This window comes from Pezoporus flaviventris, unplaced genomic scaffold (genome assembly GCF_033815535.1).
Source record: "Pezoporus flaviventris isolate CSIRO_AGI_PZ_B2104156 unplaced genomic scaffold, CSIRO_AGI_Pfla_v1 ptg000007l, whole genome shotgun sequence".
Lineage (NCBI taxonomy): Eukaryota > Metazoa > Chordata > Aves > Psittaciformes > Psittacidae > Pezoporus > Pezoporus flaviventris.
The window spans coordinates 72,834,744-72,861,415 of NW_026892555.1; the positions used below are offsets into that span (position 1 = coordinate 72,834,744).

At 38.0% G+C, this 26,672-nt stretch overlaps 1 protein-coding gene across 7 annotated transcripts in view; it reads right to left on the reverse strand.

Annotated features, from left to right (window-relative positions):
* Positions 1-26,672, reverse strand: part of SEMA5A (semaphorin 5A) — an 831,366-nt gene that overhangs the window by 574,290 nt on the left and 230,404 nt on the right. For all 7 annotated transcript variants that reach the window (XR_009742648.1, XR_009742649.1, XM_061449193.1 and 4 more), the window contains 4 exons: positions 22,491-22,608; positions 17,917-18,098; positions 15,305-15,448; positions 6,779-6,926 (listed from right to left, as the gene is read on the reverse strand). Coding sequence is in view for 5 of the 7 variants with exons in the window: in XM_061449193.1 (XP_061305177.1) it covers positions 6,779-6,926; positions 15,305-15,448; positions 17,917-18,098; positions 22,491-22,608 (592 nt within the window). In the remaining 2 variants the exon portion in view is untranslated. The remainder of the gene's footprint in view (positions 1-6,778; positions 6,927-15,304; positions 15,449-17,916; positions 18,099-22,490; positions 22,609-26,672) is intronic.

Below are 26,672 nucleotides of genomic sequence, written 5' to 3' on the forward strand. Positions count from 1 at the left end.
TTCCTCTAAGTTTATATTTCAATCATTTTAACTTTTTTCCTTCTCTCACTTCCTCTTCTCCTGCCACTTATCAGTCCTACTGCTAAAAATTTAAAGACATGTAGTGGCTAGCGCCAAGCTACATGCGTGCTAACCTATATACTCATTGATCAGCACCTGATGCCACTTGGACCAAATAAGGGACTCAGATGCAGCTCTGCTTCTCAGTGGGGGAACTAATTTAGGATTTTGTCCTCTATGGGGTCACTGTTTTTCATTCAACCTGTAGCAATTCCATGTTGTCATCTAAGACCACCCTCCAATCAACAAAGTTGAAATGGGGGAGTGGTTTCTTCCCTATGGGCAAAAGAGTAAGCATACCTGACAAACTACTATATGATCCTGTAAGCCTTATTACTTAATGAAACTAAGCTAAACCCATGCCACTTATTTTTTATTTTGATTTTTAGTGTTCAATGACATAGTTATAGGTTACTCTCTAGAGACCGTTCTAGGTCCACACCAAGGGAAAAATCTCAGGCTGGATGAGGTATGAGTCCCCAACTTCAATATTGCTCATTAATACTAAAATTAGTGTATCATAAAACCTCAGAATCCAACATCTTTTCTTCCTAAATATCTTTCTCCTTTTACATTCATATTAAAAAAACAGCCTCTTGGGTGCAGAGTGAGGGAGGTTTTAGATACTTCTGCTTTCAGTGGTTATCAGATACAACAATCACAATTAAAACACAGAGCCTCCTACAGCTGGGTGCAAGGTATTACATCCAAGTAACAAAAACTAAATCTACAGCATGGGTGTTAAATCTACAGCTTTCAGAACAGGACTTCAATCAGTGTCAACTGTCACAGGGTGAACTGAACTGCTTGAAGTGGAGTAGGGAAAGTCTTCCAGCAGCTGAAGATTTATTTATCAGCTTTAAATTATTTTTAAATTTACATGCGTCTCAAGAAATGGATACTTGCTCTGTTTCAAGCAAGAAAGCAAACAACTTGTGGTTTAGCTGCTTTTTCAGAATTAAATAAATCTAACATAAGAATGATCACTGGATGTGTAGCTAAAGACTACCTTTAACACCTCGCATTTGTATATATATATGCACATTAGTTCAACCAGTTTGCATTTCACATTTAACTTGACTACAAGAGAGACATTGAGGTTCTAGAGCAGGGCCAGATAAAGGGCAACAGAGCTGGCACAGGGCCAGGAGCACAAGTGTGATGGGGAACAGCTGAGGGACCTGTGGGGTTTAGTCTGGAGAAGAGAAGGCTCAGGGGGGACCTTATCGCTCCCTACAACTGCCTGACAGGAGGATGGAGCCAGGAGACAGCTGGGCTCTGCTCCCAGGGAACAAGGGATGGGACAAGAGGAAACAGCCTCAAGCTGTAAACCTCAGGGGAGGTTTAGATGGAGATGAAAAACAATTCCTTACCCAGAGGGTGGTCAGGCATTAGAACAGGCTGCCCAGGGCAGTGGTAGAGTCACGGTCCCTGGAAGTGTTCACGCACCGTGTAGATAAGGCCCTCAGTGCCATGGGTTAGTGGTGGCCTTGGCAGTGCTAGGGAAATGGTTGGACAGGATGATCTTAAAGGTCTTTTCCAACCTGGTTGATTCTATGATTCTGGGAATGCCAGGTTGATAACTCATTTTAGTGAAAAAGTTGAGCACCACATTAATAAACGTGTTAGCATTTTCTGAAACTATTCCTTGTAATTTTGATTTTTTTTTTTTTTTTTTTTGTTTTACCCTCTTTAATTACTTGGTACTGCTTATAATTGCAGTAGCATGTGAAGCATCAAAAGAAGACAGGCTTTACTTTGCTAAACTTTTAAAACATAGAAAAACCAGCTCATGCTGATAGAATTATAGCATCATAGAATACTTAGCATTGGAAAGTCCCTTAAGATAATCTAGCTCCAACCCCCCTGCCATGGGCAGGGACACTCCATGTCAAACACAGTGTCACCCAAGACTCCCTCCAACCTGGCCTTGAACACTGCCAGGGATTCACGACTTCCTTAGGCAACCCATTCCAGTACCTCACCACCCTCACAGTAGAGCTCAATGGAGTTTACAATATTATCAGATGAAAAGATTGGAAAAGGGACTTATCATAAAGTAGGCAAATGTTATATAAAAAGTACAATATTTTTGTATCTCATACGTGTGAGAATATGTTTTCTGGATTTCCAACAAATGATGCATTATTTTTTTTTCTTTAACTCAAAGAGGTCAAATGGAAACTTAAAAAAAAAACCAAAACATAAAAATGCATAACAAAAATCCTATTTTCTGGTCCCTTTTCTCTAGACTAGGCATTTTGAGTTTATGTTGTGAGATGGCAAATATTTTAAAGGCAGGCTGTTCTTTCTGATGGGCAAAGTACTTCTGAAAATCTTCCATCTTCAAATCCCCATTAAAAACTTAATGAAAGAAAACATTTCTGACATTCGTTTTTCCAAGACTTTTTTTTTGTCTTGTGTCATAAAAGAAACTTTAGAATATAGATTTTTCTTCCCAAAGTGTATTCAGCACACTTCTGGAACATAGAATAAAAAATAAATAATAATAATAACAACAACAATGACAACATGACACTAGCAACTATTTCTAAGAAACAGACAAAATTCTCCTTTTTTTTTTATTCCACAGCAAACCCCAATATTCTTTCTTTTGGTATATGGGAAGTATATACACTTTACCAGTCTCCCGTTAGAAAAACAGAAATTAATGCATATGTTACCATGACTGAAATGAGAACACAGACAAATATACATAAAGTATGTCACCCAACTTCAGCCTCAAACTAGATTTCTTATTCTAGCAATAATTCTTAAAAAAGTTATTTTTTATTACTGGCCTGAGGCAAATTCAACTGAGATTATGCTTCTCAGGGGAAATGAAGCATTTTCTGAAGCAAATGTACAGCTTATCTGAGTACGCTGTAAAATCTGAAGATATTTGTCCTCTGAGCCATATTAGCACAGTCCACAGAATTCCGCAGTTCCTTCTCTAGTGCATGGATCACCTGAATACATGACAGTAATACTTAGTTTGTGATCCACTTAAGCTTTCTATTACCAGATTTTAGCTGCTCTTAAATTTGGCTGTGACAGTCCTATGTCTTACATGACAATTTCAAGCATTATTTACAAACTTTGATTAACATGAAGACTTTCACAGGTCCTTATGGCTTCAGATTTTGATTTCAAGCTATATCTTTTTGGCCCTTTGGTGTCTCTGTGCTCTAATTCTCCTATATTGTAACGATTTATCATTTTCTATATTCAGTGTAAATGCTTTCAGTTCTAAATCTCTGGCCATCTATTTTCCTGTATTGAGTGCACTTCAGAGAGACACATCCTTAAAACATCATCATGTTAATCTCTCTTTGGAATATTTATATGCATCAAAAGATTTATTACTATTATTATTTTATAAGATGCTACATTTGCAATAATTGCAGGGAATGCTCTACTAAGTCCTGATAAAAATATTCAAGTGTTCTGGTTGATTTCTGCTCTAAGACAGATAAAACCAAGGAACCGACTGTTGAGAAACATGCAAAAAGCAGAACACAGGCAGTAGTTGCCTGCTCTGATATTACGGAGTAAGAGCAATACAACCAAACTAAAAGGAAGGAAAAGTGCTCAGTAAAAATGATGTGGTATAAATCATTAGGTGGACACAGATAACAGCCATGAATATGGTAAAAGCTGCAACATAAGAACAGCTAAATAGATTAGAATTGGCTATCCTGCAGTCTCATAGCCTGGTTGCAGATTGGAAAAGAGAAGAGGTAGGTTCTCCTATGACATAAAATCTGGTCCCCCAGCAAACAGCTGCAAGAGTTACTTTCCTAAGCATTATAAAAACAGTGGCTGTTTTCCTTCCCTTACCCCCTCACTGAAAAACAGTTCCAAAACCAAAGAATCGGCATAGTTGAAAGGGGTTCCAAGACACAAGCCTTGACTTTACAGACCACAGATTCTGAACTATACAGCTGCAGAGGGCCTGTGGCAACTGATGCCATTCAAAGATTTCCCATCATCTCCTCACTGAAGATAAGAAACCTGTAGAGTCTCTTTTTAGATTAAAGCTATCATCTAATGGTTGAAACAGAGAGCTGTGCATTTTAAGTCTGAAAATCTATTCTCAGCTATGCCTTTAACTCACTTGGTGACAGTCTGTCTCACAATATCTTTTGCTCTAGACCGAATATCTGGTAGACAGAGCAGGTTACTACCACTTTCATTACAACTTTTCCCAAGATTATTTAGCTTTCCAAGTGATCTGAGATACTCAGAATAAAAGGTAAGGTTTTACCGCCTAAGCTTAGTTTCACTACAACCAGTAAAGATGGGAAAATTGTAGTAACAAGGCTTAATAGTTTCTCCTTCATTCAATAATAAATAATTCTAGTAATAAAAGATATATATCTACAACAATAAAACCAAAAATTTGGTTGAAGCAGAACCACCACTGATGAATAAACAAGTTTTCCCGTTCCTGCTCCTCATTTATTAAAATTTTATTAATATAAATATTTCATCCATTCAACAATTAGAAAAATGCATAAAAATATTTCACATTGCTCTTTCCTACATTAATGAAACAAACCCTTAGAAGAACTAAAGTACTTTCTTCTCTAGCTACAGTTATTGACAAGGTCCTGCAAAACTCTTGACTCAAGGCAGGTAACTTCCACGTTTCAGTTCACTGAAACTTAAACAGAACACAGACTATATCAGAGTCTTTTCTTTTGCAAGAACACCCGAGTTTATAGCAAACCTTAGGTTGGTTTCTATTTATGCTAATTGGCATTAGCAAGTCAACTACGTACTCCAAAACTAAGGGGGCTGTTTTTTGTTGTTTTTTTTTTTTAAACTGTCAATGCAATTATTTTCTAATTAATAAATGCAAACAAACAAACAAAAATTGCTACAGCTGAACTGGTAACTGTTCCGTGACACCACAGAGGCAATGGGCTAAGGCTTGTAGTAAATTACAAAACCCAGTAACATCAATCTCAAATCAGTTATAATGAAGAAACTTAAAGTTCTTCTTGCTCATGGAGCTTCCCGAGAAAATTAGAGCTATGCATTTTTCATTTCAGGACATGGGAAGATTATGGGCAAATCAAATATGTCTTTCTGTAACAGACATTAGTATGGGATAAATAGAGATGACTGGGACAGAAAACTTTTAGATTGTGCTCTTTTCTATGCTAGTCAGGAACAGAGCTAGACAATATGTCTGCTTTCTTTGTGTACCATCAGGGGGAGACAAATATTTTGGAAAACTTGCTATAATTTTAAGTTATTAGGTTCATTCTTAAAGTTCAGCTGAGACAAGAACAAACCTGTTGGACATTTTCAATCTAATGAAAATGCAATTCTACCACCAGGATAAATGTTAAAAAGAGAACAAATACTGGGAAAAAATGCTGCACAAACCCTTACATACAGAAAAAGCTAATAAATTACACTTTCTTTAGTATTGAATTACTGCCAGTCTAACAAATAGACCACAGATGATGACAAACCTCGTAATTAAGCTCACTCTCTGAAAAGAAGGCACATAAAAATTGATTTAATATGTGAAAAAAAGTCTTTTTCTTCTACCTCTTTAATATTCTAAACAAAACTGAGTACATGTTTCTTAGTGTACAATGCTAGGCCTGGCCATTAAGCACAACATGGCTGAAAGCAAACTCTCATTTTTCCTTTGAACTGTGTTCATTCTTAGTCACTGGGGGGTTAACCCCATCATCTGTCATTCACCAGCAGAATCTGTCCTCTGCAGTTTTGGCCACTTCAAATTTTCACCCACAATAACCTGTCAGTGACAATCCACCACTAGAATCCAAATTACCAAGAAACAGCACCCCAAGGTTCATCTTGTGATATTCACCTACACATGCTAATGGTTTGGTGAAGTTTCTCATTGCCCTGCAATAATATTCTTTGCTCTGTTTTTGACAGTGTTATCCATTCAGGAATATTCATACTGAGGTTATCTACCCAGCACACTGCAGTGAATGTCGCACGCTGCTCTGTACATGTCTCTGCAATGTTTCTGTCCTTCATCTATATACTAGATACCATGCATCATCTCACTCATCTTCAAGAAAGCAACGTCCCTTTTTGATGTTCCCACCACATGAAACCTACCACCTAGATTTGTTCAGATATAAGAAAAAGGCCTCATATGCTTTCCCATATGTTTCTCTTCAGAAACTGGGTATCCATAAAGCATTTCTATTTATTCAAAGTCATCCCACTATAGCTTCAAAGCCTGACAGCTGCTAGGCTGCTGCCATGCTAAGATGAATATCACTCTTCAAGCTTACTTCATCACTTCCTGGTGATTCCCTGTATTCAATTATTAGCTCCTGACGTATTTAGATTTTAAACTTATCCTTTTCTGTGCTGTACAGGACCTGATACACTGGAGTCCTGGTCTCATAACAAGAGTTCCTATGTGATGAAAATAAAAAACACCATAAACCTATCAAGGACACATCCACATCTGTACCAACCTTGCCTCAGGAAGCTCATATTCTAGATGATATAGTGAAAAAGCTGAATTATATATATTTCTTACTGATGAACTGTGTGAATTTCAGCACACACAAGCGACACAGAGACAAACCCACTCTGGTGACTCATGTTAGGGGTAAAGCATACAGACCTACACAGCTGCCTTAAGGACACAGAAACATCCATGGCATATGGCTATAGATAACTGCTGAAGAGAAAGATGAGAGTTACTTACCACGCTGCAGCCAGGACAGTCAGGACCATTTTCACATGTCCTACGCCGTGCCTGAATCCCTCCACCGCACTGAGCTGTGCAGCGCTCCCACGGACCCCAGCCTGTCCAAAACACATGAGGGGGGCACAACAAATGCTCATTGCAGTACCTGTGAGAAGAGGCAAACAAGGAGGCAAAAAAATCTATTTAGTACCAAGACAAGACCTCCCCCAAAAGTCCCTCTTTGCATTATTCAGATAAATGTTTGTACAGGAAAATATTTTATACAAAGGGCCCCTCTCTATTCACAAAGCACTGAACTAACATTTGTCACACTGCACAGAGTGTTTGAACAGTTGAGATTTTTTCTAGGCTGTAATTGCGTGGGTGAAGCATTTGTTTCCTTTATTCAGTGCCTTTATACAATACATGCAATACAAACATGCTATTGCACTGAGAGCATGTAAGCAAGGTTGACAACTGCTTTATTAAAAACAGTTGTGGTTACACATCTGGAGCAGAAGTGAGTCAACCAAACAAAAGGCAACCATTTATGCAGAAATCTTTTATCAGTTCCAGCTAAGCACTGATTCGGACCCATTGCTCTCCCCTTCAGAGGAGCTTTTTGATTTCCACAGTGTCTCCATTTTTATGGGTAAAATCAAAGCTAAAACACTGATTCTAGGCATAAAGAATTGTACTGTTTTCATAATGTTATTACTTTATCTTCAAAGGGGTGTTTTTAGCTATTAAAATCTTTACAGGATTTTCCAGTGCTGCAAACTGACTCAGAAGTCCACTAGGTTCTTGAGGGAAGCAGGAATGTTTTACAATGAGCTGTCATTATTGTAACAAGACATTCAAACATGCAAGAGGGTCCCATCTTTCTAGTTTTTTAATTTTTTGTAAAAAACTAAGAATCCTTAGTTTTTGAGTGTGCCATCAAGTAACTCTAGCCATTGCATGTGCTGTTTAGTAAGGACGCTCTACACACATCTGAAGGGGCTGGGGCACCAGAAAACATAACTGGGGCTCTTGAAGAGGCCAAGCAGTTATCTTAGATAAAGCAGAGCCATGACAGATATTCAGAAAACAGATGACCCTGAAGGAGTGCTCTAATATTTTATGGATGTGGCTCGGTGGCTTTTGTTCTGATACTGTCCTGAACTCACAAATCAAACTATTACTATGTTTCCTCATTTTTTATACCAGCCATCCAAATTCCACTGCCTTCTTGTCCTTCTAAAAAGTCTTCATCACTTTGCACTCTCCTGAGTGACTCAAATACTTCAAAAATTCATTTTCTACAAAAAAGAGACATGATAAACTGTCATTTTCAACAAGAACAACCACTCTTTTTTTTTTATTGGTTGAGTTTTTGTTCGATTTTGATTTTGTTTTTCAGAAAGACCCAAGATCCTCGAGCTCTAATTCTTAATTACCAAGGAATTTGCACAATCAGAATTCCACGGGAAAAAAAAAAAAGTTGCTTCTCTGTACTACACGCAAAAGTAGGTTTAACACATATGCCAGAACCTATGATTCATAATATGTCCCTAGGTCTTAGCAAATGCCATAAAAATTTAAAAGCTTGGGAGTGGAGTAAATAAGGGAGTGACATTTGGTTTTGTGTTTCTGTCTAGTTGAGGAAACTTCTAACAGCTTCTATTGGCCTGGCTCCCCAGTACAAGAGAGATACGGAGCTCCTGGAGCAAGTCCAGAGAAGGGCTACTAGAATGATTAAGGGTCTGAAGCACCCCCCATTTAAGGAAAAGCTGAAGGAGCTAGGACTGTTCAGCCTAAAGAAGATCTGATCAATGTGTTTAGGTACGTGAAGGGAGGGTGTCAAAAGGATGGGGCCAGACTCTTCTTGGTGGTGCCGGGTGATATGATGAGAGGTAATGGGCATGAACTAAAACACAGGAAGCTCTACCTGAACATGAGAAAGAACCTAACTGTGAAGGTGAATGAGCATTGAAATAGGTTGCCTAGAGAGGTTGCTGGGCCTCCTTCCCCGGAGATATTCAAAGAGAAGAGCCATCTGGATGCAGTCCTGAGCAATGTGCTCTAGGTGACCCTGCCTGAGCAGGAAGGTTGGAATAGATGACCTGTGGTGGTCCCTTCCAGCCTCAACCATTCTGTGATTCTGGTACCTGGTCTTCTGTTTGCCAGTAAAATGAGATAAAAACCCCCAAATCTTCAACACTTATGAATCTGCTATCTCAGAATTCTTCAGTGCATGATTTGGATAAAAGTTTTTTAAGTTAAGCTTATATATAAGCTATGTTTTTTTTTTCCTTCTGCATGTTCAATATTTGCAATTCACAGTTCACATATGCCAACACTAAAGATGCATAGGAATGTTCTGCACCTGGATATTCTTCCCCCAAAACTCCAACAGCTGCACACGTTCTTTGTCACATGCAGCCATTTATGTGAATGTTTGTGATAGTTTGTCTCTGTAATCATTTTTTGAGAATGAGCACCAAACGAAAGATAGATGTAACATCACCATTTATTTAGTGAAATGAGTTCATATTTTGCATAATTTCATTAGGTCTTAGTGGGGATATGCTAAGTTAATTTGGGACACACACATAGGATAAAGCAAGTCTGCCATGAAGTTGAGAATTACTAATATTCAGCCATGCAAAAAGTAAAATTAAGGGTGAGACTCATCATACCTTAAAATACAGGCATGTGCAGTGTAACTGTTTAGAAATGAAGAAAACCATCTAAATTTGAGTGACAGTTCATGCAAATAAACAACCCTTTAAAAACATGATTTATGTCACCCTAAAGCAAATGTCTAATGTAGGTCATACAAATGCAGCCCTCAATATACTGATTTTTCTCCATTGACTACAAAAGCTGGGAGACAGACATCTAAGCTCCCATTACAGTCAATGGAAATTTACAAGCTATGCAGACTAGAATGATTAATTTGACCAAATTTAGGAATATACAGTAGTAGGAGGCAAATCACTCTGTTCTCCACAGCCTGTGTTAACTAGATTTCCGTTGGCTGTAGTGGGAACTTAGATGGCTGTTTCCCACACAGCTTCTGTAGTCAAGTCACTGGACACATATATAAGCACTCACATTTGTAAACACGTGATGTTAGGTGCGACAAATCTCACTTAAATGACACCCATAACACTATACAGTGCCACTTTTAGTCTCAATGTGCCTTATCACCTGCTCTTTCATACTTAAACGGAAGTCAGAAAAGAAACCTGACACAGTAAACACTTCAAAGGTTGGCAGTTCTGTTAACCAAAGCTATTTAAAGATGCAGTTGAAACTACAAGACGAAACTACAAGATGAAAAAAGCCCTCGAATGTCTAATACAAGCTTCTTAACTTCAATTTAGATTTTTTTTAAGTCAACAACAGAAGTGAGTGTCAAGTTTTCCTTTTATTCTTTTTGTTGTTTTTTTGTTTTTTTTTCTTTTTTTCCAGAAAAAGGAAAAGAAACAACACAGAATACAAGTAGACTCTTATTTTCAGTTCAGCCAACCAGCTTCTGAAAACACCAGGTATGTTTTCACAGCTAGAGACATCCCTGCAATTGATCTTTGAGAGCTGTGCTACAGCAAGGGCTCTGAGCCAAGTTTCATTATATCTCTTCTTGGCTGCATGTCAAGTCATTCAGCAACCATTTTTCCCTTTTGCTCTTTCTTCCCCTCTTAATTTTGTTCTCAGGACCCACAGGGCCAACATTTTACAGTAATCCAAAAAAACATGCAATGCAAGAAACATGAATCTGTGAAATCACTGCCCTCTCCCCTAATCTAACTGCACTGAGGTCAGAAGGGAGAACAGTCTCAAGAAATGTGGGGTTTGTACAGTGACCCTTCCCATTTTCCCTTGCAGTGAATCCAAGTTCAAATGCCCTGATAAAAGATTTGTTGTACTGGGTGAAGTCCTGTTTGTCCACAACCACTAGTTCCTACGCTAATGTTTGCATTTTTACTCCAGGAGATTCCAGTACAACTGGAATTACTAATTCTTGTTCCTATGAAGATCTCAACCTTTACTAACATATCAATTTATGTCAGTGTTGCCACGTGGCTCTGAATACCACAGGCTAATTGCATGACAGTGTAACGTCTCCAGAGAGATGCTATTTAAATCAAACATATAGTTCTTAAGTTTGAACTATATTATACTAGCATGTATTTAAGAAAGACAAACTAACCTTCGTCACTGTCTGTCTGACCATTCCTATGCAATATACTGTTATGTGGTAGGTGACTACCAGCTGGTGACTTACTGGGAAGCACACACTATACTGAGGTTGATGGGAATGCTGTATTCCCTTAACTGAAGGCAGACACATGATGCACATAGATGCCTTCCTGGATTCAGAATTCCAAATTCACAGGAATCCCTACCCAGGAAATTGTGGACGGTTGTGGAGGCCAGGGCATGCTCTCTTAGGGGCTTCTGTGGAAGAAGAGGAGGGAGTAAAGAAAGCAAAAAGGATGGGAGTACACACTTCCCAGCAGATAAGACAGCCATGGGAGCACAAGCCCGAAGACTCATGGTATTTGATCTGCTCTGCTAATGGGGACAGGGTTTGTTTGCACTGCTTGGAAACAGGAAGTACTACAATGAACAGCACTTAACTTTTATCAGTTCCTCCTTCTCATGGAAAGAAGCCCAAAAGCTCTGAATATCTGCTGAGGACTGCGTACTAAAAAAAGGTGACACTATTTACTGCTTCTAATCTTCTTATAAACCCCCCAAAATTTTAGGGCTTTCAAATATTTACTCTTCATCTGCAGCCAATTTATTTTTCCACTTCTGATTTGCCATGCTTTTTTTGTTTTTGTTTTTCCTATGTAATAAAAGATAACTGCATTCACTAAAAGCAAGGAATTCTCATTCTAATGTCCCTCATTTCTGCACAGGTAGGAGGGAGACCAGCGGACTTCACGAGCCCACATCCACAGCAATTTCCACAGAAAGGAGAGGACAAATATTTTCATTCAATGAAAAAGCCAAGACAGGATACTACAGACTCCATAAAGTAAAACCTAGGGAGTTTTCCAGCACCTTTGGCGAATATTTCTAGTACAAAAAAAGATAAATTTTAAGCCCCTAAGGAATTAAACAGGATATCTTCCACCTGGAGTTTTAACTACAAAATAATTTTATCTGATCAGCAAATTTTGTTAAAATACTATTTTTACTCACTCTCCATATTGTCTAAACACACATCAGCTGCACTTTTGACCTGTTTCTACAAAGCGAATTTGCTTTGTAATATGAGTCTTTACTGCTACCTCTCAAGTGCTTCTCTCCCTCTCCTACCCTTCACCCCCCTTTAGCAGCAGCTTAACTTATCTGCAACACTTTAAATTGGTAAATATTGCCATTCATTTCAGGGGACTGACCAGCAAGCACAGAGCTGCCTGACATATAACCCATGCTAGGATCATGGCTTTCATGAGGTAAACCAAACATAACCTAGACAAACATTTAGCCCTTAATGTATGAACAAACATGCATTCACATCTGCAGGTGAATTTATATCAGCTATATGCTGCTTTTTCCGAGTTTGCTTTCTATGGAGTTATGCTCTGGACTTCTACTGAAATCACTGTTTTTTGGAAAGCTGTTTCAAAGTTTGACACAATGTTGGCTGCAGAAACTGAATCCTGTATTTATACTCCCTGAACACGTGAAGGTGACATGAATATGCACTTTTATAAAGACAAATGCACACAATGTGTAAACCAACTAATTCTACTTTTTACAAAGACTACACATATATCCATTTTACTTATGAGCTGGGCCATTAAGGAAATAAAATTTTGGGCTATTTATAAGCACGGATTAATTTAAATGAGAAAACCTGAGAAGCTGCTTATTGGTACTCTGGATGCAAAATTAAGTGTTTCTTAGGAGTTACTGCATGTGGAATACTTAACTCAGCCTGCCTAAATGTACTGGGGCTCAGCTCTCAAAGGGATGGTTTCCCTTTGGTGCAGATGTAGCTCCAGTGGTACAAAAGCAAAGCAGTGAATTAGAATTACTGTAAATACTGCTGTTCCATTTCCCTCACAGCTCAAAACTCTCTACAAGCTGATAGAGCCCTGAGGACACCATCAACACTCTAATGTCCCCAAACAACCTCACCTGGGACCTCTACCCACACTGCATGTTCCCAGGAGCTATATATAAGCTCTGCCAGGGACTGTCAACCTCTGCCTGAACCATGCTGTTGGAGAAGTGCTGGATCTTGTCTCTGTCCCACCATGGAGCCCCTTGATCTAAACTTCAGTGTGTAGACTGGCTTCTGGCCTTGGCCCTGGTGCTACGGACCTGCCAATGACCACAGAACCTGACCTTAACCCTGGCCTGTGGCTTGGCTTCCCAGCTGGACCTCAGACCTGCCTCATGGCCATGGTATTTTCTATGACTTAGATTCTTTCTTGGATCTGGCCACAATCTCCAGGCTAGCCCTGCTCCCCTGCTGGGGGTGTTGGGATGGGCCCTGGCTGGCAGCTTTCCCAGGACACTCTGCTTTTTTAGAGCTCTGAAGAGATTCATCCAAGTATTTGGCTTGAGACTGACAAAAATCCTGGCAAATAACTGATGCCTCATTCCTCTAGCTGCTTTACAAATTATACAAAAAAATTCCACATACCACACCTTCTGGACATAAACTTATAAAAGTACCAGCACACATCATGGATAGCAAGCAAAATCAGGGTAGAGGTAGGAAGGTCACCTGTGAGCAAGCTAGTGAGTGAGAGGAAGGTGGAGGGCTTGTGAGGGTGAATGAAAGGTGTTTCAAGGAGATAGGAAACAGTGACAGAGGAACTATGAGAGAAAAAGGCATCCTGCCATAAACTCACAGGCACATACATCCCAGATTGCTGCTGAACTGGACAAAAATGGAAAGGACAAGTAACCTGCAGGCTACAAAAGCAAAGCAACATAAGCCTGTTATTCCTTCAGAGCCATTACACACAAAAAAATCAATCCTTCTAGGGTGCTCTTATTTCAACTCAGATTAAGTATCATTTATCATTGTCTTAATACTGGACATTTTCTCCTATAATTACGGAAGTATTCATCATGATTTTCCATATTTCTCTTAAAACCCTTATTGGACTTTTATTCCATGTTAAACTTAAGATGAACAATGATTCATTAACTACTAGCATTCATAGTCTATGGTTATGTAGGCTATAACCAAGAAGTCTATCCAAAAGAAGCTCTTTTCTTCTATATTTAGTCTCATTGTGTCCTGCTCGGGACCGACCTCTCACTTCAAGAAAATCAGTAACTGTTATTCATGCTGGACAGAGCTACATAACAGCAAATACAATCTAAATTTCATGGTGATTGCTTTCTGGTTGGGCAACCTGTTTTCAGAATGCAATTTACAAAATAACAAAATGCTCCCCTCTGCAATGAAATGACAAATATTTACAGTTCTGAAACAGCAAGAAGTGTTCACCTGTTCTGTGATACTGATCCTTTAGAGTTAGAAAGACCAGGTTCCTGATGATCTGTTAATACATGTGTGATGCACCTTCCCTTCAATAGAATCTTGTCATCAGAGTGTATGTTTCACTAAAACCCTCACTGAAACTCATAATAAAGGTTACTGAATCTTGTTTTCATCTTACAGCAACATAGGATACTAAATCATCCATATAGAAATATTGAAGTATGCTGCAAGTGCATGTGGAGAGAAAACGTATTCACACACATCTCTTGGAACAGATGACAACAGTACTCCAAATTCTAACACCAGTCTTCTGCTATCTAGCTTTTTGGCATGCCTCAGAAAAGAATATAATGCATGTAACAGTTGCAGTTTACCTGAATATATTCTAGTCTGATTTAAAGTGATATTCAATTCTGTTAACATTCCAAACAGTTACAAATTAGTGCCAAAGCAGCAGACAGTGAAACCAAAATCTGAGCTGACTTCATCTGCTGAGGATTTAATATATATGAAGAATTAAAAAAAAAAAAAACAAAACAACAAACGAAAAACAAACTGAAACCTTGCTAAAAGATATTTGAGTTCAAGGTGTATTATATTTATCGAATATAAAACAAAGCCCTTGAAACTTCCTTTCATGTTACATAGACACTTAATTCATTTTAGACAGAAAAAAAAATGAACTCACAGCATCGGTAACATAGTGCTGTGACCTTACTATATTTTCTCTGAATTCCAGGTACTGAGGCTGGGTGAGCCTCATGATACAATCAATTTTCAAGGAGAATTAATTTTCAGGGTCTCAAGGGACAGCGGCACATTGCTTCAGCACAATTCTCTGGCACTACCGGGAGCTCTCAGCTGGCTCAGGAGGGATGCAGCCAAGTGAAAGATGAAAGAACTGCTCCACACCTCCAGCCTTGTTAACGGAAATGGTGTGACTGTGCAGCAGTGGAGTTAAAGAGAGTGTGAAAGAAAAGGGGAGAGAAGAAGGCGGCAGGTAAAGGAGAAAATGTGCTGTGGAATACAGCTGAGCAGAAGAAATTAAAACAGACAGTAAAAAAAAGATAACTCACCTCTCCTCACGATTCTGTCCCACACAGACACGTCCTCCATGTCGAGGGGTTGGATTGCTGCAGGAACGCTGACGAACTTGAAAGCCTATTCCACATGTGGTACTACAAGGTGACCAAGAAGTCCATGGTGTCCAGCCTCCATTTCTGGTAGAATAAAAAGCTCAGGCTCTGTCATCTGTTATACATAGCGAATGGCTGATTAGGTGTGACTGACAGCAGAATCTGGCTATTAATATTTCCGTAGAAATTATTAATACTGCATAGCGTTCCATTTCTTAAAGAATATTTGACTAAAATAAAGGTGCTCTGATCCTTCCATATTCCATGCTTTGTAATCAGCAACTGCTAAAATGACCCATTTACATAACAAGCACAAAGATATGCAGCTATTTAGTTGCTTTTGGTCACTTTATTCTGGGTAAACTCCATCTACAAAGTCCTGTATCAAAGTTCTGAAGAAAAATTTTAATTACATGTTGTTCCAATTATTATATATGGGTCTTCTTTTTAGGGAGATTAAAATGTGAAGTTTTGCTACCTGTTCTGAAAAGAAAATGATTAAAGCCAGAAGAAAAGGAGGCTGAGGGGAGACCTTATTGCTCTGTTAGAGCTACCTGAAAGGAGGTTGTAGTGAGGTAGGGGTCAATCTCTTCTCCCCAGTTACAAGCAATAGGACAAGCAGAAATGGCCTCAAGTTGTGTCAGGGGAGGTTTAGACTGGACATTAGGAAAAATTTCTTCACTGAAAGGGTTGTCAAGCACTGGACCAGGCTGCCCAGGGAAGTGGTGGAGTCACTGTCCCTAGAGGTATTTAAAAGTATTTAAAAGATGTGTAGAAGTGGCACTTAGGATGTGGTTTAGTAGTGGACTTGGCAGTGTTAGCTTAATTGTTGGACTCTATGATCTTTCCAACCTAAATGATTCTATGATTCTAAAGATAAAAAAGTTGTAAGTCAGAGTCAAATGTATTAGTTCACAATTTCAACAGGATACTCTGAGAAGGTGTCAATACCTTATTTGTTATGCAACAAAAAGGTACAGAAGGTAACAGAATTCACATGCTGTACCTTGTGTTTCTGAACTTTTGGAAAGGACGCTCCTGTCTCTCTGCAGTATACACTAGGGAAAATATACTAGACCAAACATCTCATATTCTGCCCCAAGAAAAAAATTATGCACTTAGCAGTTCCCAAAACCTTTCATCACTAGCCTGCAGTTTCTGTATTGGTGGAAGATAAACAGAAATCAAGAAAAAATAAAACTAAATTATAATGAGTTCTTGAGGTTTCATCATAAAAGCAAAAGTTAAAATAGTGCACTGCTTGATTTTGAAATAACATTTTTTCTTTAACAATGAAAACTAATAAATTCAGTAATAAAATTTATATGATTATTCAAGTAATTTATCACAAATATTACCAGTTTAAATTTCACTCATATCAATGTCTCATTATTATAAGGGTTTATAACAGAGAAGAAAAGCTTTTGAAACAAATAACTAGCTATCACTGGTAGCCCAGACAAAAAAATAATCTGTCGATACAATGCCTGACCCAAGTGGTAAAATGAACTAAGAAGCTGGATCCCCACAAATTCTGGGAATCAATTACTAATACAGTAGTGCTAACAGAAGTAAGATTTTAAAAGAGTATGTAATACTGCCAACAGTAGTATGTGAATTGAGGCCCAAATCATATACCAAATTCCCTTCTAAACCTGACTGTCAATAGCTGTTTGATTATTCAGTATCTCACAGTATGCTTATCTTTTCTACCATTCTCCTGATATAATATTATATTCCATATTGTTATGCTTTTAACAATTTCCCTAGAATGACTATTTCCACTTACAGAGCTTGCAGTTATCTTGTGCAGAAGGATAATCAGTTTTATTCACTACCATGATGTGCTTCTGATGTTAAAAAAAAAAAAAAAGCAGAAACAAAAAGTGGAATCATTGAAAATAAGCAGAATGCACCATAAAATAAGTTTCATCTTGCAATTAAAGTAAAGTCCTAATGCAGTTCAGAATATGTAGTGCCCTGAGTCTCTCTGAAATTATTTGTTCTTACCGTTTTTTCTGGGGGTGGTTACGTGCCTGAGGAAGACAAAAGAGTGGCTACAGAGTGGCAGACAGACTGGTAATAAATCTAAATGTCATGATACAATCTAAAGATAGAATGAAAAAACTTTGCCCGAGGAAGAATGGGGGAATACAATGGTGACATGGGACGTCCTAAAAAGTGGAGAGTTCTGATTTTCAGGAAAAAAAATCTCATGATTTACAGAACTGAAAAAAAAAAAAAAAAAGAATCAGACTTTGGGTATTACCTAATTTTTTTTTTTTTTTTCATCTGAGCTTTTGTTAAAATTAGCTGAGGACACTATTTCTTGGTACACAACATTCAAAATCACTGCATCTCCCTCATTCTCTCTCCACAAAGTCAGAGAGACACTAATGTCTCATTTACTGTGGCCATTGCTATGAGATGTTTCATGCACAGAACAACAGGACTTGTCAGTTGCAGATCCAATTTCAAAAGGTAGGTTCTATTCTAATTAAATTAAAAACTTTTAAACCATGAATGACAGAATCTGAAATTATTTTGTGTACCTGGAACAGTTGGCAATCTCCATGGTTGGTCCTTCACACAGCCAACCTCCACACTGAGGTGCAGGACTGTCACACAAACGTGTCCTGCAAAGGCAGGAGCCAACACTGGCACCATCATTGTGTGTGCAAGGTTTCCATTGCGACCATGTTCCAAAATGCCCATCCACGGTCAGATTCCTCATCTAGAGACAAGCACAAAAGAAAGGCTTACCTGAGGTCTGACATTTCCTTCATACAACCTCTTAATTCTGGAGGTACAGCCTTGAGCCACGAACAATAAAAGCCTCTACTAGAGGGGTATTCCTTCCAGACAGCAAGCCCCCCTTATAATTTCTGTAGCTACATAACTCCCACCACCTCCAACCAATCTGGGCCATTGAATGCCAGCACTACAGCAACAACAATAATCACAACTGTTCGTTATGTTTCATAACCATGCTTATCCACAATGACTCAAATGAAAGTATAGTATCGCTTTCTTGATTATTGTCTGATGACAGTATTCTGTATTTCCTAATATTTATGGGTAATTAGGAACCTGGATACCAACTGTAAACCAGCATGTGCAAGAATGTGTGGAAACCCAAATATAGATCAAAAGAAAGAGGCCTCATAGGATAAGGAAGAAATAGAGAAGAAATTCTTCACTGTGAGGGTGGTGAGATACTGGAACAGGCTCCCCAGGGAAGCTGTGGCTGCCTCATCCCTGTTCAAGCAACCTGGTCTAGCAAAAGGTATCCCTGTCCATGGGTGGGGGTGAGTTTGGAACTGTGTGATCCTTAAGGTCCCTTCCAATCCAAACCATCCTGTGATTCTATCATCGTCCAGAACAGCAAAACCAAATGAATCAAATTCAAACCTCCATGATGTCTTCTTTTGACAACAATTTTTTTTTAAGCACATACCATGTAACACCACTTCATAAAAGTGAAATATGTTTTCAAATATTACTCTCTCTCCTAAAACCACCTTCAAAAAGCAGTACCTAACTTCTATGTGATGGGAGAATTTTCTCCCATTGAAGTAAATTCTCTAAACCTTTGGCTGGAAGGGTCAGACCATTCTCATCTTGACGAGAATGTATTCATCATGCAAACATAACACATGTTCATAAGGAATCTTTACTATCCAGCTGAAACAAAATGTGCTAATAGAAATTATAGCGGCCTCCATGGTTACCAGAATTTCTAAAGAAAATGGGGCCTTAATATGATTAATTTTTTCAGCAAGGTGTTAATCTTGAAAAATCTGTGATCATACATGGAAATGATGGCAATTTTTTTCACTTAAATGCTAAAGGATTTTCCTTTTGATTATGATACTTTTAAACCTTCAGTCAAAGCAACAATACCAACAAGTGCAGGCTAAATAGCATTTAAAGTAACTTTTAGATAAAAATAAATACATACGAGTTGCAGTCATGCATATTTTATCAAATGTGTAAGAAGGTAACATTTCAACATTTGCTTAATTATTGAAATAGGAGCTACAATTATAGATTGTCATGAATGATCTGAAATGGTGTATCCCTTTGCTATTTTTAGTATTCTTTCAACAGTGGTGAGAGAAGTATACATTTCAGTAATAATTTTAAGATACAAGAGATTCGATTACAGCAAGAGACATGTTTCCACTGCTACACTGGGTGCTGGCTGATTCTTTCCACTTGGTAAAGGTTCCATAATTTCACTATTAATTACATTTCTTATGATTTATTTTTCACAGATACAGCTTCTCCACAGTACAGCAATGTGTGTATCAAGTGACATCAACATAATTCATCATTTCAAAATTCTGCTGACAGCTGTTTATTGAAAATAACTCTCCAATCTTTGCTCAGGCAGAGGAGACACTGTTGGTTTTCATAAAACAACAGGAAATACTTATTTCTTGTTAAGTGACAAGTAAACTCATTCCATTCTCTCTTACACTGCTAGTCTAACACATATGTAGTCCATAAACTAGCTCTGTTATGTACCTAACCTAATTAATGTCAGAGATTTCTCAAGTGCAATTGGTCACACTTTTACTTTTGGGCTAAACTAGTGTATAAAGAGGTCTCTCTCTAATCCAAGTTTAGAAGAAACGCATGCATGCATTAATCTGACACATTTTCTGTAGTGTTAAAAAGATTTAGTAACAATTAAGATACTGGAACCAATTGGAACCAAAAAAGGGAGGGTAGAAGGTTTCTAATAATTTGTTATGTTCTGCCTGCAACATTATCATAAATGTATATAGCAAATGTCAAGGATGCACATAGCTCAACTGCTTACAAAATGAAATTCATTACATCTTGGCTTATATATCCTGTGAATACAGCACATAAAAATGCTATAAAAACAAATATTTGAAAGCCTCACTAAGCAAAATTGTAATCGATTGTGGTTTGCCAGAACACAGTGTTATTTTAAATGAAAGTTTCTATGAAATTTATGAATTTGTTCAATAATATGTTACTTTGAGTTCAGAGGTAACTGACAGAAAAGTGTTAAAACCACGCTTTTCAATTTAGACAGTTAATTCCAAATTTTTCAGTTAATTCTAAATTTTTCCCTATATTATGCAATCTCAATCTGCTCAACTCCAAAAAGTCTTTGGAGGCTTGCTAAATCCCTTCATCTCTGATATGCAGTATAAGTCTCACAGCTGCAGACAAATTTCTGAACAATCCTTTGGTGCTCCCCTGCTTTGACTAGACTGACATATCCTATGCAATTGTCATACAACAGATACTAAATAATTGGTTTTCCATTTCAACAGAATAGAATAAAATTCTGCTTTCTAAATCATTCCTCCATCCCACGCCAACCCTCTCTTGGCCTCATGATTTGTATATATGAAAGAAAATAAGGGCTAATGCCAGAATTCAGACGAAGCAGAAGGCAGACTGCTCATGTGAATAGCAACCAACCAACTCTTTCCAGTAATCCTTCCTGATACAGCAACCCACCAGCAAACCCCCCACTTAACAACCTTTAGCCTGAGATTAGTACAGTCATATATGATACACTGCATATACTTGGGAATTAATATACTGTACAATGCATCTAGTTACTTGCCAATCAGACAGCCAAGGACTTCACTAGTGACTGAATCCAGACTTTCTGTGAGACAACGATTATGTCCCTATTAGCAAGTGGTATGCACACACGCAAATCTGAAAAATAAAACAGCTGGTGTTGAAGATCTGACACATACACCATACCTATTTTGTGGGCTTTACTTTGGACTCACTCTGGCCACGGATCAAATACCTAGTAGGAGCTGGAGCACATTTTTGTTTTAATTTCATCCAAAAGTAATGTGGCTTGTATGCTTCAAGACTGCTTTGGACTGTGAACCAAAGAATAGTAGATGGGAAAAATCAGAGTATTTGCCCCAAGGCTGCTCCTGATTTGAGCTAAAATAATGAATTGCATGCAAGTCTTTGTTATTAGGCCAAAATGTGAGAGCATGGATGCAAGGCATCGGACAAGATATTGTCTGAAAAATTACTATTTAATGTCAAACACAGTCAGAACACAGGAGCTAATTCTCAGGAACCTCATAATTAATCAGGGTAGTGATTTGCGTCCATGAGGCTGCTGCAACACATGTAAATATCACAAGTGAAGGCTGGAAGAACTTCATTCTAATTTTTCACATATATTTCACTAAACAAAGCCTAGCTAAAGAAAGAGGACTTTCAATAAAATTTTAAAAGGAGTTTGTTAAACACATGGAGAATAGAACATGGATGTTGTATGAGCACAAATACATAGATTCACGTGCTCCAGTGGCAAGCAAGGACAAGTTCAAGAAGTCCTTATTAGCAATGAAACCAGAACTGAGTTTGAAAGCCTCATGGGCAAAAGGCAGCAAAGATAAAGCAGCATGAGTTTCCACAGCAAAAAGCTTAGTAGCTCAAGGAAGATCCTTCTTAACCTTCTTTTAGTGCTCTTTGGAGTAAGAGAAAAGAATCAATATTAAAACAACATTGGAACCACATTTGAAAGGAGAGATATAAATCAACTTTATTGTTTGTTTTTTATTGTATAACATTTATTCAAAATTAATATTTAAAGTGCTAAGCCACTGTAAATATTAATACTGAGGTTTTTATAACTATCACTTCTGTCATTTATGTGGGGGAGACTTAACGCATACAATTCACCCTTTGAATTCATGGACTTTGAGAGATGTTGTATGGCCTTTCCTATTAGCAACAATGATCCTAAAAGAGAAGATTATACCACTAGTGATTAAATTTTTTTTGAAGTACAAAACAGAGCAAAATCCTGCAGAGAAAAACATGTTTGTCTCTCTAGTGTTAGTGAATTTTTGCTTTCATTGTGGGAACACAGACGTTATAGGCAAAATGCAACTACCCTTGGAAAGTACTACAATTTGATCACAATATATCAATCATTTGAGAAGAAAAAGAAATATCCTGTTAAAATGTGATGGGAACGCTTGAGAAAAATAGCCCTAAATACAGTTTTCTGAGCTTGACAAATCTATGTAAGCTTATTCACATGAAATTCACATGGAATCAAAAGTTTTAAGAGATAAGCAAACATATTTGGACTTACTGGACACACAGTAATGCTTTGCTCCCATTGACTCATGCTCAGACTTTCTTCCAGCGTTGTGCATTTCTTCATCACCATGTCCCAGCCACAATAAGGGTCTTGGGATCCAATGCATGCACTGTGAATGAAAAACAACCAGAAAACATGAACATTTACCTTCATCTGTACTGGCTAAAGATCTCTAAATAGCCATGTGGTGTCTGTTCATATTTCATAGTCCTAAAACAGATAGTGAAATTGATCCCTGATGTGGTATGCTACAGATGAAATGACAAAACAGAAGAGAAATTAATTTGAATGCCTATGCAAAGGTAGGATTTTTTTCAAATATACACCTGAATTTCTGGCTGCATGCATGGTATGGCATCAAGACTGATTATTGTACTTAATTACTGGAGAATTACAGCAATTCATAAAAAGCATATGTTGCTAGCTCCAAGCAAATATTTCAGGAGTTACAGTTCTTAGTCTTTTCTATCAGTTTTGGAATTTGGAATTGATTTGTTTTCTGCACTATTACAGAATCCCTGGAAGTAAATTTAGAGGGGTTCTAGTGGCTGCCATCACATCTCTTGCACAACACATGCTGCTCCAGACATTCCCTCCTAGTGGCACATAAGGATGAAAAAAGTTTAGAGAGAAGGAGATAGTCCAGCTTCCTACAGAGTCTAGTTTTGTACAATTTACAAAACTAGAAGTTCTTTTCACTATCAAATGGCAGCTTTTTCTTGCTACTGGTAGGTCAAGCATTAGCAGTTGAGGCAATAGGTCTGCAGCTTCATAGTTAAATAAGACAGGATGTTGAAATCCCATCACAGTGAAGCATAATAGAATTGTTTTAACACTTGTAAAACTACCTAGAAATTATAGATGAAAATGATAAATTCAAACATTTTGGCAAGATTATAAAAAATGCTAGATCGACCATGCTTGTTCACCTCAAATCCATGTGGATTATCATTCTCTTTTTAAGAAGATGGAGCCAGGCTCTTTTCAGTGGTACCCAGTGACAGGACCAGAGGCAGCAGGCACAAAATGAAACGCAGAAGTTTCCCTCTGAACATCAGGAATAACTTTTTCACTGTGGGGGCGACCAAGCACTGGCACCTGCTTCCCAGGGAGGTTGTGATATCTCCATCCTTGGGAGATACTCAAAAACTGCCTGGACTTGGTCCTAGGAAACTGACTCCAGGAGACCCTGCTTGAGCAGGAAGTTGGTCCAGATGACCTCCAGAGGCCCCTGTCAACCTTAGCTCTTCCGTAATTCTGCCCTTACAAATCCTCTGTTTTATTCATATTTCTATTTATGTCCAGCATTCCTCATGTAGTGCCACACTAACATCAGACAAAATTCAGACTTATTAATTCCCTAGTATGCAGTTCCGCAATACCATTACAGAGGGCTCTTACTGCTTATAAATATTTTAAGAATTAGTTTCTACGGTACATTTGGCAATGTGGATTGCCAGTATTACGTGGAAAGATAGTTGCCATCTGCAAAATGGGCACAGAGTAAGAGACATAATAGTCAAAACTCCCTAGGTACCCCTCATTAGACTGCATGTTCAAAGATAAAGCTTTTGGTTTAAGGGATTCAGCGTTGAGAAGAGAGTTCCCACTGATGGCTCTTGCAACTGTGAACATGTAGCATTTCTGTAACTCAGGCTGCACATTTCCATTTAATTATATAGAAAATGAGAAGGACAATTAATGGAAATTATGGAAAGTTTTAAGTTTCTTAGTCTTCCAGTATTTGCAAGACAAGATGTTTAACGTTCTCCTTTAGAATATCTCTGATAATGCACATTTTATGAAAAAAGAATACAAAACAAAATTAAAGGCTGACATAATGTTCAATTGGCAACATTAGCTGTGCTATTTCTCAAAGTAGAAGTGTTCACTTTTCCAACTTCACTATTCCTTTACATTACATGTTGCTAGTTTTAAATGCAGTGATTATGCTTTTGACACTTTTTATCAAAACATAAAATATTTTAGAAGCCAGTATGGGTTCACATAGAACTGCACTCCCTCCTTCCTGGCAGCAAGCTGATCCTTCTCCCACTCTGCTCTTAGATCCCATTTCCTCTTTTGCTTTTGTTTCTACATTACTTTCCACTCAGGCAAATCAAAATGGTTTGCACCTGTCATTACAAGTCACTTAGAAGTTAAATGTAGGGCACTAAAAGCTATTTGAACCATTCATATAACCTCCTGGTATCAGAACAGATCCTAGTTTCATGGAAGAAATAAAGTTTAGAAAATGTTGAAAAGTCCTCGCACTACTGTAACAAAGCCTGTTCGATCACTGTAAACACTGACCATTTCAGTAGGCAACCAGGTTTGCAGAGCACTGCAGAAAGATAAAATTAGGTGAGTCTTTTCAGAATGTAGTTGAAAAAGTCCACTGAGCAGGTGAAAACTGATTTTAAGAAGCTAATAACTCTAATTTCCCCCTACACTGGCAGTTCACATTTTTTACCAAATGTAAATGATAAGTAGTTAGATGAGTGTCGCTCCTGCAAGGCATTCATTTGGCTGTGATGATTCATTATGCCTATTGACAGTCATGCAACACTTAAATAAGTGATTTTGACTGACTAGTAACAGAACCAAAAGTCATCTCATTCTAAAGCAAACCAGCAATAGCAAGTCATTTTCTTCATCATTTTTATAATTATCACCATGCAGGCTAGCAAACTATTCTACTTTAGTTACATTTGAGATGATTTATTCAGACAGAAAATAAGGCAGAAATGAACACCATTCAGAGCAAAACATAGTAAAACCCCCATACAGTTTAAGACTAGAAAGAATTCATTGTGTGTTCTCCAAAGAACAAAAAAACACTTTAAATTAAAAGCTATATCCTGATACCATTAATTTCAGAGAGATTTTAAAATCGCTTTTCAGGTGAAGAATATATTCCCATATCAACATATTTTTTTGTGTTAAACAGTTATTCTCTTGAGATGTAACATTTCTTCTCAGAGAATATATAAACACAAGAGGTGCATCTTCAGAGACTGTTCAATGAAACATTTTTCTGCCTTTACCTATACACAGCATTTTAAAGAAGAGAGAATATTTCAGTCTCCTGATCCTTTCAATAGTTTCTGCTGAGATAGTCATGCCTACCTAGTTCCAATTATTGTCAACTGTGATCCGGACACTTATACCAGGAACTGAACTGGGGTTACTATCGTATTTCACAGAAGCCAGATTCCCCACTGCAAATTTGAACAGACAACTGAAGATAAAAGCCTGTCTCATGCTCCAAATGCGCTGTGCTATCCATTTCTGAATGAATACATGAATCTGATAATAGACTTTTGTACAAAAGTACCTATCAGCGTTTCCATTACTGCTGATTTTGAAGATATATACACATATATATATGTCTGCAATGAAGAAAGGCGATCTAAAGATACAGAGGAATGATGTAGACCATAAAAGGTAGGCATGTAATTTATAAAGTCCTAGGAATTCAAACTAAGATGCATGTCAAATATTCAGAATCCTGCTTAATCCTTGCTTGTATTGCTAAGAAAAATCAAAGCCTTTAATAATCTCAGTCACTCTGTGTGGACTACTGGTGTTTCCTCTTACTTGAATTTCTACAAGGCAATAAAACCTCACTTAGGTGTGATTCAATCTCACAACATGCACTGACAATACTAGCCTTAAATCTACCAGCTTCTTCTGTCCTGGGTTCAGCAGTAGCAGTCATTTTTCTCCTTAGTAGCTGGTGCAGTGCTGTGGTTTTGACTTTTGGCCTGGGAACAGCGCTGATAACACCGATGTTTTTAGTTGCTGCTCAGTAATGTTTACTCTGACCAAGGACTTTTTGAGTCTTGGTCAAAGGAGGGGAAGAAGGGAAGAAGCAGAGACAGGATACCTGACCCAAACTAACCAAAGGTGTACCACATACTACAGCACATCATGCCCAGTATATAAACTGGGGGCAGTTACCCCGAAGGGGTAGATCACTGCTCTGGTTGGGCTGGGTATCGGTTGGCGGGTGGTGAGCGGTTGTATTCTCTTCCCTTGTTATTTCCCTTATCGTTATTATTATTGGTGGTAGCAGCAGTGGTTTGTGTTATGCCTTAGTTACTGGACTGTTCTAATTTCAACCCGTGGGAGTTACATTCTTCAGCAGAGAGGGGAGGAAGGGGGAGGGGA